At 46.7% G+C, this 19,120-nt stretch overlaps 2 protein-coding genes across 18 annotated transcripts in view; one reads left to right on the top strand and one right to left on the bottom strand.

Moving 5' to 3' along the window:
- Positions 1-12,937, top strand: part of LOC110490714 (uncharacterized) — a 72,035-nt gene extending 59,098 nt beyond the window's left edge. For all 15 annotated transcript variants that reach the window (XM_090199161.1, XM_090199148.1, XM_090199155.1 and 12 more), the window contains exon 10: positions 10,296-12,937. In XM_090199161.1, the coding sequence (XP_090055287.1) occupies positions 10,296-10,499 (204 nt within the window). In that variant the 3' untranslated portion in view covers positions 10,500-12,937. The remainder of the gene's footprint in view (positions 1-10,295) is intronic.
- A 205-nt stretch (positions 12,938-13,142) lies between these two features.
- The window catches only part of LOC110499701 (prickle-like protein 1), a 61,951-nt gene continuing 55,973 nt past the window's right edge, over positions 13,143-19,120 (bottom strand). For all 3 annotated transcript variants that reach the window (XM_090199140.1, XM_090199142.1, XM_090199139.1), the window contains exons 5-8: positions 18,295-18,498; positions 16,352-16,538; positions 15,231-16,172; positions 13,143-14,961 (exon numbers count right to left, since the gene is read on the bottom strand). In XM_090199140.1, coding sequence (XP_090055266.1) covers positions 14,036-14,961; positions 15,231-16,172; positions 16,352-16,538; positions 18,295-18,498 — 2,259 coding nt within the window. In that variant the 3' untranslated portion in view covers positions 13,143-14,035. The remainder of the gene's footprint in view (positions 14,962-15,230; positions 16,173-16,351; positions 16,539-18,294; positions 18,499-19,120) is intronic.

The raw sequence follows: 19,120 nt of genomic DNA, 5'->3' as shown, positions 1-19,120 counted from the left end.
CCACCCAGTCTAGTACTACCCAGGTTAACATACCACCCCCACCCAGTCTAGTTCTACCCAGGTTAACATACCACCACCACCCAGTCTAGTGCTACCCAGGTTAACATACCACCACCACCCAGTCTAGAAGGGATAGAAAGCACCTGAGGCGTATGTTTTTATTTTATTTATTTATTTATTTAACCAGACAAGTCAGTTAAGAACAAATTATTATTTACAATGACGGTCTAGTAACAGTTACTGGCCGTTGTTCACCTTGTCAACTTTGGGATTCAATCTAGCAATCTTTCGGTTAGTGGCCCAATACTCTCCCCACTAGGCTACCTGCCGCCCCATGTGTGTGTATGTGTTGTCCTATGCTCCCAGTGAGCTAATTAAGGGCATCTGTGCTATTCTACTGAGTTCATTAAATCTGAGTGTCCTCCTGGGGTAGAGACCTAACACACACAGAGCCCTTCTGTGGAGCTGCACCTCAGAGCATGACCCTTACAACAGCCATTTGATGTCCTCTTCCCTCAGAGGAAAAAAAGCATGTTTGAGGGGCCATAGTAAGGATCCTGTCGTTAAACATAGCTCTCCTCTAGGTCTAGTCAGAGAACACATCTGGTCAGCTCTCCTCTAGGTCTAGTCGGTGAACACATCTGGTCAGCTCTCCTCTAGGTCTAGTCAGAACACATCTGGTCAGCTCTCCTCTAGGTCTAGTCAGGGAACACATCTGGTCAGCTCTCCTCTAGGTCTAGTCGGGGAACACATCTGGTCAGCTCTCCTCTAGGTCTAGTCGGGGAACACATCTGGTCAGCTCTCCTCTAGGTCTAGTAGGGGGACACATCTGGTCAGCTCTCCTCTAGGTCTAGTAGGGGGACACATCTGGTCAGCTCTCCTCTAGGTCTAGTCGGGGAACACATCTGGTCAGCTCTCCTCTAGGTCTAGTCAGAACACATCTGGTCAGCTCTCCTCTAGGTCTAGTCAGAACACATCTGGTCAGCTCTCCTCTAGGTCTAGTCAGGGAACACATCTGGTCAGCTCTCCTCTAGGTCTAGTCAGGGAACACATCTGGTCAGCTCTCCTCTAGGTCTAGTCAGGGAACACATCTGGTCAGCTCTCCTCTAGGTCTAGTCAGAGAACACATCTGGTCAGCTCTCCTCTAGGTCTAGTCGGGGAACACATCTGGTCAGCTCTCCTCTAGGTCTAGTCAGGGAACACATCTGGTCAGCTCTCCTCTAGGTCTAGTCAGAACACATCTGGTCAGCTCTCCTCTAGGTCTAGTCGGTGAACACATCTGGTCAGCTCTCCTCTAGGTCTAGTCAGAACACATCTGGTCAGCTCTCCTCTAGGTCTAGTCAGGGAACACATCTGGTCAGCTCTCCTCTAGGTCTAGTCGGGGAACACATCTGGTCAGCTCTCCTCTAGGTCTAGTCAGGGAACACATCTGGTCAGCTCTCCTCTAGGTCTAGTCAGGGAACACATCTGGTCAGCTCTCCTCTAGGTCTAGTCAGGGAACACATCTGGTCAGCTCTCCTCTAGGTCTAGTCAGAACACATCTGGTCAGCTCTCCTCTAGGTCTAGTCAGAACACATCTGGTCAGCTCTCCTCTAGGTCTAGTCAGGGAACACATCTGGTCAGCTCTCCTCTAGGTCTAGTCAGAGAACACATCTGGTCAGCTCTCCTCTAGGTCTAGTCGGTGAACACATCTGGTCAGCTCTCCTCTAGGTCTAGTCAGGGAACACATCTGGTCAGCTCTCCTCTAGGTCTAGTCAGAGAACACATCTGGTCAGCTCTCCTCTAGGTCTAGTCAGAACACATCTGGTCAGCTCTCCTCTAGGTCTAGTCAGAACACATCTGGTCAGCTCTCCTCTAGGTCTAGTCAGGGAACACATCTGGTCAGCTCTCCTCTAGGTCTAGTCAGAGAACACATCTGGTCAGCTCTCCTCTAGGTCTAGTCGGTGAACACATCTGGTCAGCTCTCCTCTAGGTCTAGTCAGGGAACACATCTGGTCAGCTCTCCTCTAGGTCTAGTCGGGGAACACATCTGGTCAGCTCTCCTCTAGGTCTAGTCAGGGAACACATCTGGTCAGCTCTCCTCTAGGTCTAGTCAGAACACATCTGGTCAGCTCTCCTCTAGGTCTAGTCGGTGAACACATCTGGTCAGCTCTCCTCTAGGTCTAGTCAGAACACATCTGGTCAGCTCTCCTCTAGGTCTAGTCAGGGAACACATCTGGTCAGCTCTCCTCTAGGTCTAGTCGGGGAACACATCTGGTCAGCTCTCCTCTAGGTCTAGTCAGGGAACACATCTGGTCAGCTCTCCTCTAGGTCTAGTCAGAACACATCTGGTCAGCTCTCCTCTAGGTCTAGTCAGGGAACACATCTGGTCAGCTCTCCTCTAGGTCTAGTCAGAACACATCTGGTCAGCTCTCCTCTAGGTCTAGTCAGAACACATCTGGTCAGCTCTCCTCTAGGTCTAGTCAGGGAACACATCTGGTCAGCTCTCCTCTAGGTCTAGTCAGAGAACACATCTGGTCAGCTCTCCTCTAGGTCTAGTCGGTGAACACATCTGGTCAGCTCTCCTCTAGGTCTAGTCAGGGAACACATCTGGTCAGCTCTCCTCTAGGTCTAGTCAGAGAACACATCTGGTCAGCTCTCCTCTAGGTCTAGTCAGAACACATCTGGTCAGCTCTCCTCTAGGTCTAGTCAGAACACATCTGGTCAGCTCTCCTCTAGGTCTAGTCGGGGAACACATCTGGTCAGCTCTCCTCTAGGTCTAGTCGGGGAACACATCTGGTCAGCTCTCCTCTAGGTCTAGTAGGGGAACACATCTGGTCAGCTCTCCTCTAGGTCTAGTAGGGGGACACATCTGGTCAGCTCTCCTCTAGGTCTAGTCAGGGAACACATCTGGTCAGCTCTCCTCTAGGTCTAGTCAGGGAACACATCTGGTCAGCTCTCCTCTAGGTCTAGTCAGGGAACACATCTGGTCAGCTCTCCTCTAGGTCTAGTCAGGGAACACATCTGGTCAGCTCTCCTCTAGGTCTAGTCGGGGAACACATCTGGTCAGCTCTCCTCTAGGTCTAGTCGGGGAACACATCTGGTCAGCTCTCCTCTAGGTCTAGTAGGGGGAACACATCTGGTCAGCTCTCCTCTAGGTCTAGTAGGGGGACACATCTGGTCAGCTCTCCTCTAGGTCTAGTCAGGGAACACATCTGGTCAGCTCTCCTCTAGGTCTAGTCAGAACACATCTGGTCAGCTCTCCTCTAGGTCTAGTCAGAGAACACATCTGGTCAGCTCTCCTCTAGGTCTAGTCAGAACACATCTGGTCAGCTCTCCTCTAGGTCTAGTCAGGGAACACATCTGGTCAGCTCTCCTCTAGGTCTAGTCAGAACACATCTGGTCAGCTCTCCTCTAGGTCTAGTCAGAGAACACATCTGGTCAGCTCTCCTCTAGGTCTAGTCAGAACACATCTGGTCAGCTCTCCTCTAGGTCTAGTCAGAGAACACATCTGGTCAGCTCTCCTCTAGGTCTAGTCAGAGAACACATCTGGTCAGCTCTCCTCTAGGTCTAGTCAGAGAACACATCTGGTCAGCTCTCCTCTAGGTCTAGTCAGAGAACACATCTGGTCAGCTCTCCTCTAGGTCTAGTCAGAACACATCTGGTCAGCTCTCCTCTAGGTCTAGTCAGAGAACACATCTGGTCAGCTCTCCTCTAGGTCTAGTCAGAACACATCTGGTCAGCTCTCCTCTAGGTCTAGTCGGTGGACACATCTGGTCAGCTCTCCTCTAGGTCTAGTCTGAACACATCTGGTCAGCTCTCCTCTAGGTCTAGTCTGAACACATCTGGTCAGCTCTCCTCTAGGTCTAGTCAGAACACATCTGGTCAGCTCTCCTCTAGGTCTAGTCGGTGAACACATCTGGTCAGCTCTCCTCTAGGTCTAGTCGGTGAACACATCTGGTCAGCTCTCCTCTAGGTCTAGTCAGGGAACACATCTGGTCAGCTCTCCTCTAGGTCTAGTCGGTGAACACATCTGGTCAGCTCTCCTCTAGGTCTAGTCAGGGAACACATCTGGTCAGCTCTCCTCTAGGTCTAGTCAGAACACATCTGGTCAGCTCTCCTCTAGGTCTAGTCAGGGAACACATCTGGTCAGCTCTCCTCTAGGTCTAGTAGGGGGACACATCTGGTCAGCTCTCCTCTAGGTCTAGTCAGAACACATCTGGTCAGCTCTCCTCTAGGTCTAGTCAGAACACATCTGGTCAGCTCTCCTCTAGGTCTAGTAGGGGGAACACATCTGGTCAGCTCTCCTCTAGGTCTAGTCAGAACACATCTGGTCAGCTCTCCTCTAGGTCTAGAAGGGGGAACACATCTGGTCAGCTCTCCTCTAGGTCTAGTCAGAACACATCTGGTCAGCTCTCCTCTAGGTCTAGTCAGAGAACACATCTGGTCAGCTCTCCTCTAGGTCTAGTCAGAACACATCTGGTCAGCTCTCCTCTAGGTCTAGTCAGAACACATCTGGTCAGCTCTCCTCTAGGTCTAGTCAGAGAACACATCTGGTCAGCTCTCCTCTAGGTCTAGTCAGAACACATCTGGTCAGCTCTCCTCTAGGTCTAGTCAGGGAACACATCTGGTCAGCTCTCCTCTAGGTCTAGTCAGAGAACACATCTGGTCAGCTCTCCTCTAGGTCTAGTCAGAACACATCTGGTCAGCTCTCCTCTAGGTCTAGTCAGGGAACACATCTGGTCAGCTCTCCTCTAGCTCTAGTCGGGGAACACATCTGGTCAGCTCTCCTCTAGGTCTAGTCAGAGAACACATCTGGTCAGCTCTCCTCTAGGTCTAGTCAGGGAACACATCTGGTCAGCTCTCCTCTAGGTCTAGTAGGGGAACACATCTGGTCAGCTCTCCTCTAGGTCTAGTAGGGGGAACACATCTGGTCAGCTCTCCTCTAGGTCTAGTAGGGGGAACACATCTGGTCAGCTCTCCTCTAGGTCTAGTAGGGGGAACACATCTGGTCAGCTCTCCTCTAGGTCTAGTCAGAACACATCTGGTCAGCTCTCCTCTAGGTCTAGTCAGAACACGTCTGGTCAGCTCTCCTCTAGGTCTAGTCGGTGAACACATCTGGTCAGCTCTCCTCTAGGTCTAGTCAGAGAACACATCTGGTCAGCTCTCCTCTAGGTCTAGTCAGAACACGTCTGGTCAGCTCTCCTCTAGGTCTAGTCGGTGAACACATCTGGTCAGCTCTCCTCTAGGTCTAGTCAGGGAACACATCTGGTCAGCTCTCCTCTAGGTCTAGTCAGAACACATCTGGTCAGCTCTCCTCTAGGTCTAGTCAGAACACATCTGGTCAGCTCTCCTCTAGGTCTAGTCAGAACACATCTGGTCAGCTCTCCTCTAGGTCTAGTCAGAACACATCTGGTCAGCTCTCCTCTAGGTCTAGTCGGGGAACACATCTGGTCAGCTCTCCTCTAGGTCTAGTCGGGGAACACATCTGGTCAGCTCTCCTCTAGGTCTAGTCAGGGAACACATCTGGTCAGCTCTCCTCTAGGTCTAGTCAGAGAACACATCTGGTCAGCTCTCCTCTAGGTCTAGTCAGGGAACACATCTAGCATTAAATTAATAATACAATTTTCCGTTTATGTTGAAAGCAATATCTTTGTGTGGCGTTGCTTATTGAAGCGTAGTATGTCTTGTCCTCATTGCAAACTGAGAGTGAGATAGACAGTGAGATTTCAATAGAAAGCTCATTTTTGTGTGTTTGAAGCGTAGGCGGTATGTGATGTGCTGGCCTAAGCTGTCAGATAACACCAAAGACACATCCCAAACCAGTACTTCAAAGCCAAGTGTTCAAACCTATTTCTATCTGCATAAAGAAGCATTGCTTCAGAGAAACTATCCCAGAGCGCACTGGGCCTCCCTCAACAACATCTGTTGATTTCCTCTGAGGTTTCACCTTGCTGCTCTTTCCACATCAAGTGATTGAAGTGTGTGTTTAGGTCCTCAGATCATGCATAGTTAAGTGACCCAGCATGGAAGCCTTTCAAGAAACAACCTCCTTATTTCACATTAGAAAGGTCTGTGAAGTGGGACTCTCCACTGCAGTAATGGTTAGCCGCTCAACAAGTGTCAAGCAGATGCCAACCACACACACACACACACACACACACACACACAGAGAGAGCGAGATGTTTATTTTCCCTCCACAATCTGGTCTAGCCATCTCTTCCATTGTACACTTACACTGGCTCCCTCTACCCTTTTCACATATCACCTGTCGTCCCATATAGCCTACTGTGTTTGTGTAGCAAAGTGAAATTGGACTAAATTCCACCTCCATGGCCTTCTCACTGTAGAGGAGGAGGAAGATGAGGCATATGAATGGCGTTGACTTTGGCAGAGCTACCAGCTTAGCTCACTTCCATGGACTGGTTAAAAGGCAGAAAGGCATGGCTGGCATCCAGCTTCTATAGGGCCTATTCATCATCGTCTGGAATGTGGCACCAGACTAGGGCCCTATTCCCTTTAAAGTGCACTACCAGGGAGCCATTTGGGACACTGGTTTGAGGTCGACCATACCCCTCATAACCTGGAAAGCTGGGAGCATGTTTTGATTCATTAGCAACCCTTTAAGCTCCAGAGCCACACTGTGTGGCGCCTCCTCCTCCTCCTCAGCCCCCAGGCTCTAATCAGAGCGGGCTGTGGCCCCTGTCTCCGTGTCCCGGCTGGATCCCCTCCCTGTCCTTCCGGTATGCAGTATCTCTCTGATCCACAGCCCAGAGATCAGACCCTGCACTCCTACCAGTTGACGACTCCATGCTCAAAGCAATAGGCTCAACAACAGGACCCAAACCCACAGCCACCCACACCTCCAGTGGTCAAGAGCAACTTCCTCCCTGTTTGGGTAATGGGTTCAAGGGTCCCACAGGAAGTATGTGAAAGTACAGCGTGCTCTATGAAATGCGTTGTTAGGAGTTGGAACATGGCACTTCCTGCTTTGGACTGATTGGCTCCTCCTGTTATTAACAACTTAATTCCGTACACTTTCAGTGTAGCCTACCTATGAATCTGAACCGGTCATGGTAACTAGGGAGTTGAGGTTGGAAATACAGTCACTATGTTGCCTGACCATCTCAGTTACTATAGAACTAACAATACAGCCTTAACACAATGCAGTACTGATTATCACAGTCATGTATGTACGTGTGTGAATGGGTAGGGCTCTTGACTAACATACATATGATATCGGGCGGCAGGATAGCCTAGTGGTTAGTGTTGGACTAGTAACCGGAAGTTCAAATCCCCGAGCTGACAAGGTACAAATGTCGTTCTGCCCCTGAACAGGCAACCCACTGTTCCTAGGCCATCATTGAAGTTAAGAATTTGTTCTTAACTGACTTGCCTAGTTAAATAAAGGTAAAATAAAAATATCATAGCCATTAGAAGTTTCATGCGATGTCATTATCATGGCCTCTGCCTTCCATACAGAGCCTGGCTCTAGTCCACAACCACCAACATTGTGATTGGCTAAAAATAGCCAGGAAGTGAAAAATGCCTAGCAGTACAGTAGCAACTGTTAATGGGGTTGGGTTGGGTGGAGGACTGAGGATGTGTCCCAAATGGCACCCTGTTCCCTACATGGCCCTATGGGTCTTGGTCAAAAGTAGTGCACTGGATAGGGTGCCATTTGGGATGCATCCTGACTGTAACCTGGCTTAGATGTCCTCATCTGACCCCCCCACCCCAACCTTCACATTCCTGCCCAGCCAAACTCAGCTGTGGTTCGTCTTCAACTCCAGCACGCACCCACTCACTCCCCCAGGCCTGTTAGCTTCCTGTATCGGCCTTATCGAGCCCTAGAATCCAGATAATTAATAATCTAGTTTAAATTGGACTAAATCTATATTTGACCTAAACTCAACCTTGTGTCCTGATGACTTTCTGCTTGGTCTAATGAGCGTTAGTGAATGAATGAATGACATTTTATTTTCGTGTCAAATCGCCAGTTGGTAACCCGTCCCTTATGAGATTGTCCCATAAACAAACATTATTACTTTGCTGTGATAATTCTTCTTCCGGTGTGCACTGCACATCACATCGAGTGAAACAAATAAAATACAAATCAAACCACAATAAACAGTAAATAAGGTTATCCAAACAATACTTACATCACTAGAGCAGTAAAAGATCTACATCTAGAAGAATGAAAGCGAAGGCATTTGAACGCACAAAGAGAAGATTAATGGTAGTTCACCTCACTGTTCACACAGGACAGGAGCCAGTAGGAGAGAGAAGATTAGTGATAGTTCACCTCACTGTTCACACAGGACAGGAGCCAGTAGGAGAGAGAAGATTAGTGATAGTTCACCTCACTGTTCACACAGGACAGGAGCCAGTAGGAGAGAGAAGATTAGTGGTAGTTCACCTCACTGTTCACACAGGACAGGAGCCAGTAGGAGAGAGAAGATTAGTGATAGTTCACCTCACTGTCCACGCAGGACAGGAGCCAGTAGGAGAGAGAAGATTAGTGATAGTTCACCTCACTGTTCACACAGGACAGGAGCCAGTAGGAGAGAGAAGATTAGTGATAGTTCACCTCACTGTTCACACAGGACAGGAGCCAGTAGGAGAGAGAAGATTAGTGGTAGTTCACCTCACTGTTCACACAGGACAGGAGCCAGTAGGAGAGAGAGATGATTACACAGATCCACAAAGAATTCAATAGAAATAAATGTTTTTGATAAACTCCCATATCTACTGGGTGAAATACCTCAGTGTGTCATCACAGCAGCAAGATTTGTCATCTGTTTCCACAAGAAAAGGGCAACCAGTGAAGAACAAACACCATTGTAAATACAACCCATATTTATGTTTATTTATTTTCCCGGTACTTTAACTATTTTCACATAATAAGACATTTTATGTCTATTATTTTGGAACTTTTGTGAGTGTAATGTTTACTGTATATTTATTTGTTAATTCCACTTTTCTTTATTATCTATTTCACTTGCTTTGGCAACGTTAACATATGTTTCCCATGTCAATAAAGCCCTTGAATTGAATTGAGAGAGAGACATAAAAAGAGATAAGAGAGCGAGTAGGGGAGAAAGGGAAAATAGAGTGACAGGTCTGTTTCCTAAAGGCCTTGACAGTGACTCACCTCTTATAGCTGCAGACTCAGAGGCCCTGGGAAAAGGACTGTAGCTGGAAGCTAAACTACTCTGGACGGCACAGCCCCGTGCTGTCTGAGACGGCTCACAGTATGCAGTCGAGAGCTGTCAGGGTGTGGTAACCAAGGGCTAGTGAGTGGACAAGGCTAGTGAGTGGACCATGTTGGAATGTCCATAATGATCTTGACTGCATGTGTTCTCTGCTCCCATGTTGGTCTGTAGAAGGTCACAATTCTAAACAGGCCACTTTTCCACTTTTCTCTCTCCTTCTGCATGTTTATGATGAGAACCTTTTCCAGGTGTCACCCTGGGGCCATGGGGTGGACTGTTTTTCATCTTAATGACAGTTCAACAGTGTCTTCTCTTGGTGTTTCCCCTCCGTTATTTAAGTCTTTCCTTGTCAGTGCATGTTTCCATTTGTGATTTATCGCGACGGGAAAGATTACAGATTTAAGGCCTTCTTTTATTTAGCTCTTGTAATCCAAATGTTGATGTTGGATTGAATTCATTTTAGATAAGCTAGACAAATCCTCCTCTGATCAAATCATTAGACTGTGCACTAGGTCTGACCTTGTATGACATCCGCAGTGTATTTTCTGTTTGGTCTGTGTGAGCCATTGAAGACTAGGTGTGGGGTCAGCAGTTCTCATCAAGGTTTTAACACCTCTCCTCTCATTGTTCCCCTCACACCTGTTACAAGCCCTAGAGCCTCAACTCCTCTACTTTACTGGGTTTTTATTGGCTCCGGGGCCAGGCTAGCCAATAAGAAGGCTTGTGTGCTGACAGGAGACCTGTGTCTACGTGTTAACACAATGAAGTGTGTGTTCACACCAGAGTGTTCTCTTCTCCCTTCGCAGGGCTATTGAACGAGCATGTAGATGTGAGCTAGCTCTGGGCTCATCACGAATTAGTTTCTAAAACCAGACCCATTTTCCAAGGAAGTACTGATGTTCCTAATCTCTGAAGAGCTAGTACTGTTCATTTGTTCCAGCTCTGTAGTTGAAGATGTTCACTACTCGTTGATCATGTTGTATTGTGATTGTTGTTTTAGATTGCACTGACTGAAATTCCTTGTGGATAAGAGCATCTGCTAAATGACCAAAATGAAGTATTATTGGCTCCTGTTTCTGATGTTGTGTTGTTGTTTTCCAGGTGTACCGGCAGGACTGTGAGACGTTTGGCATGGTAGTGAAGATGCTGGTTGCTAAGGACGCCAATCTGGAGAAGCAGCTGCAGACTCCACTCCGAGAGAACCTGGGAGAGATCAGGGAGCGTTGCCTTGACGACCTCAAGCACTTCATCACCGATCTGGATCAGGTGATTGAGGTCGTACGGCAACCGGAACCCTCCACCTGAGACAGACAGCCAATCGCGTCCCATCTTACTGTAAGGGAGCCAATCAGGTCCAGTCTTTTTTTTGGGCCTCCGGCATACAGTGAGGGCAGGACTCCCAGGGGTCTGCCATGTGTTAAGACTGTGGCTATCTTGAGCAGTATTGGCCCCATGTTTTCCCATCTTTCTGGGTTTCAGGCCAGACGTGCACCAGGTGACCCATATGTACTGATAATGTCCAGCAGTAATTAGTCAATGTTGTCAAAAACAGTGTTCAAAGTTCTGTTCAGCTACTTCCTCACCACCCGATGAGGGTATTGGTTCTACAATGTCCTTAACAAGTAGAACTGGTATGTCAATTTAGGCTAATAGTTCATCTGGGATTTACTGATTTTAAAACTGTTGTTAACCAGTGTAACCATAGGGACTGGTCATCAGTGTTTTTTACTGAACTGGTAATCTAATGATGATGTGTGACATGTTATAGGTCAGTATCCACTGGTACCACAAACAATGCTCTGCTACTACAGTATCAGTCAAAGGTTTGGACACACCTACTCATTCAAGGCTTTTTCTTTATTTTTACAATTTTCTACATTGTAGAATAATATTGAAGACATCAACACTATGAAATAACACATATGGAATCATGTAGCAACCAAGAAAGTGTTAAACAAATAAAAATATATTTTATATTTGAGAATCTTCAAAGTAGCCACCCTTTGCCTTGATGACAGCTTTGCACACTCTTGGTATTCTCTCAACCAGCTTCACCTGGAATGCTTTTCCAAAAGTCTTTAAGGAGTTCCCACATATGCTGAGCACTTGTTGGCTGCTTTTCCTTCACTCTGCGTTCGTACTCATCCCAAACCATCTCAATTGGGTAGAGGTCGGCTGATTGTGGAGGCCAGGTCATCTGATGCAGCACGGCATCACTCCTTCTTGGTCAGATAGTCTTTACAGAGCCTGGAGGTGTGTTGGGTCATTGTCCTGTTGAAAAACAAATGATAGTCCCACTAAGTTCAAACCAGAGGATGGCATTCGTAGCAGAATGCGGTGGTAGCCATGCTGGTTAAGTGTGCCTTGAATTCTAAAATCGCAGACAGTGTCACCAACAAAGCACCATCACACCACCTCCTCCATGCTTCACGGTGGGAACCACACATGTGGAGATCATCCGTTCATCTACTCTGCGTCTCACAACGACACGGCAGTTGGAGCCAAAAATCTCACATTTGGACTCATCAGACCAAAGGACAGATTTCCACCAGTCTAATGTCCATTGCTTGTGTTTTTTGGCTCAAGCAAGTCTCTTCTTCTTATTGGTGTCTTTTAGTAGTGGTTTCTTTGCAGCAATTCTACCATAAAGGCCTGATTTCACGCAGTTGATGTTGATGTGTCTGATTCTTGAAGCATTTATTTGGGCTGCTATTTCTGAGACTGGTAACTAATGAATTTATCCTCTGCAGCAGAGGTACCTCTGGGTCTTCCTTTCCTGTGGTGGTCCTCATGAGAGCCAGTTTCATCATAGTGCTTGATGGTTTTTGCGACTGCACTTGAAGAAACTTTTTAAAAGTTCTTGACGTTTTCCGGATTGACTGACCTTCATGTCTTAAAGTCGTTTCTCTTTGCTTATTTGAGCTCTTCTTGCCATACTATGGACTTGGTATTTTACCAAATAGGGCTATCTTCTGTATACCACCCCTACCTTGTCACAACACAAATGATTGGCTCAAACGCATTAAGGAAAGAAATTATACAAATGTACTTCTAACAAAGGCACATCTGTTAATTGAAATGCATTCCAGGTGACTACCTCGTGAAGCTGGTTGAGGGAATGCCAAGAGAGTGCAAAGCTGTCAGAATTGCAAATATAAAATATATTTTTTAACACTTTTTTGGTTACTACATGATTCCATATGTGTTATTTCATAGTTTTGATGCCTTCGCTATTATTCTACAATGTAGAAAATGGCAAAAATAAAGAAAATCCCAGGAATGAGTAGGTGTGTCCAAACTTTTGACTGGTATTGTATGAGTCCAGTTCTTGTTTTATGAACTCTTCCTGCTAGGTACATTTGATTTGAGATTGCTGAAGCAAGACTTTTGGTGCTACTGCCTGGGAGTAGGATTGTGCTACTTGTGTAAAGTCTTGTATGGTCTGAGAATATTCATGTTCTCGCTTTTCTTTTGTATGGAAAATGTGTTCATCTGACTATGTTCTACTTCAGCCAGTATGGCACTGGCCTGCTAAGTGTGATTTACATTTTGTGTTTCCTGGCAGAGTGTTGTATTCACCACCAGTGCTAATTTTCTCTGGCTGGGAGAAGAAGAAAAACACTTTCTAAACGTCAGATGCTCAACTCAACTTTCTATATGTGGAACTGACACGTCTTTGATGATTTGTGGTTTAAAACGATTTTTGAGTGTAACAATAATAAAGATGGTTTTTATTATGTAAACGGTCTAGTAGACGGTGTAGTATCTACCATTCACGTATCAGGTTTGGTGCCATCCGATGATACTGTGTGGGTCAGTGTTTGGTTTAGGTGCACTGCTGAAACACCAAGTTATTTGCATTATATATTTGAATATTTACTATGTCTAAAAACGCTATCAAATCAGTTATTCTAGTACATACAAAAAACTGAAACATTTTCTGAAACGTTTGGTAAGAATATTTATTAAAAGCTTCTTTACATCACATAACAGTTAAGTATTCATAGTACAATGACTTGCGCTGTATAAAGGGCATGTATGGAGAAGAGCACTGTAATGTAACTGAATCTGGACAGGTTGGTTTTACGTTGTATTTTACACCCTGAGGGACAAGCGTGTTAGAGAATTAACATTGGAATACAGCGAAGACTCAGGGTATCACTTTGAAGTTGAGATGTTTAAGAGCAACTTCATGTAAATTGTTACCAGAAACCAGATATTATGGCATTTTGATTTGAGTAAGCAGATGGTTTGTATTCTGGCAATAGTTGGTTTGTTTTTTGTAAAGCCTTGATTGGTTGACAAGTGATGCGTGCAAAATAGCTCTGCTTGTTACTACGACAACAGCTTGTCCCGCCTCCCTACGCCAACTTTGTTTACATCAAAACCAGAAAAATCTTAGTTAAAACTCAGGGATATAAAAATACCAGTATTAACATTTTAACTTAATATACACATTCATATTTTGTACTATTAAATAATTATGTTGGTTAGTCCCTAGAAGTCTACTTTACTAACTATTCCTTTCCCTGTCAGCAATAACAATAGTGCATAATTGCCATTTAATGCACACAATGGTGTTGCTGGAATACTTTCAATGGTTTATCATACAATGTAAAAACAAAAAAAGTGTTTTTTGATGGATTTTATAAAAAGAAAAGGAGAAAATGTCTTTTTTTTTTTTAGGTCTTCTGGCATGGTTTGAGTTTTAGACATGACCCATAATAAGAAGTCCAATAATATGGACAATGTTTTGTCCAGCAAGTCCAACTACAAAGAACTGGTCTCACCTGTCCACAAATGATTAGTGCTGGAAGTAAAACAGAGAATGTACATCTAGATTATGAAATGATGCAGTTCTTGCCTCTGTGACCCTTCTTTCTGGATTTAGTCCGTGAATCATTGGGCGACATGGCCGTAACGCGTGTTGGGAAGTCCTCAGTGTAGTATTGATACCTGCTAGGAACCCTGGGCTGGGGAATGAGCTGCCCCAGGAAGTAGCCTTCCTCCTCAGAGTCTGAGGAAGAGGAGGAGCAGGTGGAGCACCAGTCTTCCTCGTCAGCGTACAGGCCACCCAGGAAGCGGTCGCGATCCCGGTCACCCCGAGCCTGGAGGGAGTAGTCTGAAGTGGTGTGGGGATAGGTTGGTGGCCTGTGAGCACCAGGGCCAGGTTGGTTGAAGAGGGCCGCGTGGTGTTCCTGAAGGGAACTCAGACCATGTCCCTCGTAGGGCCTCTGCACCCGTTCCTTAGGCAGGAGGTTAAGAGCGTTGTCCGAGCGGGTTCTACGGTTGTGGTGGCGGCCGTGGTGGTGCCGGTGTGGCCTTTCGGGGTCCTCGTGGTGGTACACCCTCCGACGCGTCCTCTCACTCTGAGGAGGCTGACGCACCGCCAGGTTCTGGCAAGACCCGTTATCCACCGTGTCCTCAGAGAACTTGACCATCTGCTGGCCAGGTGGCCGTGTGGACTGGGACCTGCTCCTCCTCAACACTGGCAGCTGAAGGTGAGGTGGTGGAACCTCCTGTTTAGGAGGGAGGGGTGGGAGGGGCAAAGACACCGGGCCCTGTACCCTCTGCGCCCCCCTCCGCACCTCCTCTTCCTCCTGGTCTGCTGCCCCCTCCTGGTGATCCAGAGAGTTGGTGCTGCGGTGGAGCATGGAGGAGTTGAGGGTGCCCATGAGGCTCATCTTCTCACAGTCTTCTGGGTCCAGCAGGTTGTGGAGAGAGTAGAGGATCTGACCCTCCTTACTGTCTCCATCCGCTGACGCACCTGGGAGGACAGGACAATATAAAGCTGTGTTACTCGACAGAAGCAGGAAAACAAGAGTTATTTACTGTAGCTAATTACTGTAGTTATTTACTGTAGCTATTTTGTTAAATGGCTTTTCATACTATCTTTTCCTGTTCCATGTAAATCTCCATTATTAGACTGGAATGAATAACTGATCGCCGACTGCCTTTACCAGACTACTTTCACCAGAAGTTCACCAAACACTGTTTTACAGTGAACAAAGAAGCACATGTGATATGAACTCTTACCAGTGATGTTAGAGAGGGCTAGAGAGTCCATGGAGTCTCCGACACTGTGCTCAGTCTTCCTCAGCTCGTCTGTGATACACTCCAGAGAGTCTTCACACCACTGCCTGGGGTCCAGCATCCATAACCCTGCTCCCCCAGCGCTAACCCTCTGGTCCATCAGCCCCTGGTCCAGCTCCAGATCATGGATCTTTCTGGCACTAGCAGGGCCCGGATGGCTTCCGTAAGCCGAATCCCCAAGCCCGTCTTGGGACTGTGCCCAGTACATCTCAGGCAGGTGCTTCTTACTGACCAGCCCATCCTGGGACTGGGCCCAGTACATCTCAGGCAGGTGGCTCTGGTTTGTGGGACTGGTGGTGGTGGAGGCTGGTTTAGTCTCAGGCTTCAGCCAGGGTTCGGCTGACCTACTGGTGCCGGGTTCCTCTGAAGGCTGCGTCTGGAACACCCCGGCGCGGTCCCCGAACTTGAGCAGGAGCTGTGTCATGTAGTCCTCGTGTTCGGCCCACTCCTCTGGATCCTCCGGAGCGTCCTCTCGGCCCCTCCAGGTGTGCTCCTCAGTGAAGCCCATGTGGGACAGCTTTTGACCCACAATATCCATTTCTCTGTCCCCTCTATCTCCATATAGACTAGGAGTCTTGTTATAGTCAGCCACTGCAACCGGGTTGAAGAGCTGGGACTGCCTCCACTGTTCAGCCACCGGGTGGCTGCTCTTGCCCATGTGACTCTGGCGGGATTCACGAGAGCCGGCGGACTGGAAGACCGAGTCGGAGGAGTCTGAGGCGTAGACGTCCTCTCCCAGGCTGCAGGCCTTGGAGCAGTAGATACGGCCCTGCTTGGGAAGGAAGGGACAGCCCAGCAGGGAGCTCTTACACTGGGCACAGCAGAAACACGTGTCTGTAGCGTGCCAGTGGACACCCTCGTAGGTCATCTGGGCATGGTCCACTCCTGGTGGAGGCAAGAAGGGAGGGAGAGAGGAATGGAGGGAAGAGAGGAAGAGGTGGTGAATGTAGAGCAACATCTTTAAAAGGCTTCAGCAACAGGCTACACATTATGTCAACAACTCTTTATTTATTCCAGTAATCAGGCATAGATTGACCACATATGAACCAGAGATATTGACTCACCTATATTCTCCCCGCAGGCTTCACAGTACTCTGCGTACAGAGACTCGAAGCAGCCGCAGCAGTAGGGGCGGCCATCTTTCATGATGTATCGCTGACCGCCGAGCACCGTCTCACACTCGAAACAGGCAAAGTGCTTCATGTGCCAGTGACGCCCCTCGGCCTCCGTGCACTCATCAGAAAAAATAATCTGGGGGGGGATAAACAGACATGTTTAAATACTGTCTGCTACTTATAGAATAATTAGGAAACAGACAAACACAAGATGAATTCAACTTCAGTTACTAAATGTGCAATAAGTTTATTGGTCATGTCATGACGTTGGCCTGTGGGTAAGGTTTATGACCCCCCCCCCCCCCCCCCCCCCACCATGAACACCTTTCTCCCTTCCCTCTCTCTTGACTCTATAGAGGGACTCTTGAATAGCCTTTGTTAAACAGAGATTCTGGGAACATCAGAAGGTGGGGGGAAATGAACCATATTTTGGTAATCCAACCAGTTGAACATATGCGTTGGTACTTAATGAATATGATGTCAGTTCGGTTGTCATCTGAGACATTCTCATCAATGATAGGATGACATAAACGATACAGTGGAAAGTCTACACATTATAGTTATCAGATTCACATGGAATTGTTGTGCAATTTAAATGTTTAAATATGAAATTATTGGTGAAAAGATTAAATGCAATTTTAGCTTCCAAATGAGAGATTTGGGTTTTCATAAGGTTAGGGCTCTGCTCAATCAGTGGCCCGCCCCTGTAAAGAGACATGGGCTATAAACTATGAAACACACCCTTCTCCCTCCACTGTATAAAAGCCCTTGACGAAAATGTAACCTCCTGTTCCGGGTACATTAGGATGAAGGTCCGATGTCAGAAGGGTTCAGATAATAACTACAGAACGAAGCCAACCTCAGCGTGAGCTTTGGTTGCGAATGGTTATTCACTACAGAAGTGATACCTCCTAGCCGTTGAGTTAGCAACAGCAGCTGCAAACGTGGGCTAGGAAAGAACAGACAGAGTATCCCATCTACTACAAAGCGACGGTACCATAACGTATCCAATTTACCACCAGAAACATTGTTCAATGGACTCTGTTGGGCAACACGTCCTTCCATCTACCACCTACCTACCGAAGTGCAGCTCAGAGTAAATATTTATTGCATTTTCCTTTTCCAAATGGGCGGTAATTTAGAATGCATAAGATTCTGTCTTTACGATAGAGTAGCTGCCTACGGCCCGATAGAGACATCGCTTCTCCCTTTGTTCTTCAGTCTTCCTGCTCTTTCACTCAAACCCAGTCCCCTTTTCTTTGGGTAACCAGCTGTCATATCTGTTCCGTCCGCAAGGGGCATTTTCCTTTATGACATCATTTGTAATCAAGGTATGACTCCTTCTGTGTATATTTAATTCTGTGTGATTAGTTAGGTATTTAGTAAATAAATAATTAAACCCAATTTTGTATTGCTGATTCAACTTGTTAGCCAGGGTTCGTGAAGATAACCAAGAATTTACAACTTTCAAATGAGACTGAAATAGGATTAATATTGACTGCTATTGATATAAAATATTTAAGAGTCTTTAAGAGTTTATTCGGAAGATAACAGCTCTATAAATATTATTTTGTGGTGCCCCGATTTTCTAGTTAATTACATTTACCTGATTAGCTCAATCAGGTAATTTTAATTACAGAGAAAGGATTTTATAGAATAGCATGTCGTATCACTTAATCCGGCATAGCCAAAGACACGACAGTCACATCGCTTCAGTAGGCTACTGTCTATCTCCAGTGTTTAATGAGCAGACTGACTAAAGCCTAACTACTGTACTGTATGTTGAAAAAAAAAGTCTGCTATTGTTTCAAGCCAACACTTCAATGTTTCATGTCTGCAATGAGTTAACCTCATCACAGGTTATGGATCACACACACACACAGTGATCTCACCTCATCGCAGGCTGAGCATCGTGGTTTCAGCAGCTCAGCGTGGTGTCGTCCACAGTGGATCTTTCCATCCTGGTGGAAGTAGATAAGGTCTACCAGCAGCTCCTGACACGTGGCGCACGCAAAGCATGCTGGGTGCCAGCACGGCCCCGGACCCGCCCGCGATGCAAAGATGGCCATCTCTCCTCCACTAATGCCCTCACCACACTGTGGATAAAACAACATGTTTTAAACGATGGGTCCTCAGTCCACACAAAACACCAAGGAATGAGTCAATTGTTATGGTGTTTGTGTCCTTGTGTCTGTGTTGTTTTGTTCTGTACATGTTTAAGTAAAACCAAACAATATAATATAGTCTCATCCCTTCAGATTGTATGATTCCAGAAAGCTCACCAGAGCATGTCTGAACGTACAGTCATCAGTCTTTAAATAACTACTGCCAGACCTGGGTTCAAATACTATTAGAAATCTTTCAAATACTTTAATTGCTTGCTTTAACCTGCCTAGAGTGACAGATGGGCAGTGGTCCCATTGTGCTAGGCTAGCTCAATCAAGCCAGGCTAAAGTATTTGAAATTATTTCAAATATTATTTGAACCCAGGTGTGAGCACTAGGACCACAGGACACCACAGCTGTTGTCCATTATTACCAAGCCACCATCGGCCTTGGAAACCGGGGTGTTGTGTGTCCCCTGAAGGTACAGCAATCAAAACTACAGCTATGGGCAAAGCCACGCCGCTTTGTGAGTCTCTCTCTCGCTCTCTCTCTCTGTCGTGCTCTCTCTCGCTCGCTCTCTCTTTCTATGTCTCTATGTCTGTCTGTCTGTCGC

Source organism: Oncorhynchus mykiss, chromosome 15 (genome assembly GCF_057628025.1).
Source record: "Oncorhynchus mykiss isolate SJ-2025 chromosome 15, ASM5762802v1, whole genome shotgun sequence".
NCBI classification, from domain to species: Eukaryota; Metazoa; Chordata; class Actinopteri; order Salmoniformes; family Salmonidae; genus Oncorhynchus; species Oncorhynchus mykiss.
This window is presented reverse-complemented; position numbering and strand designations above follow the sequence as displayed.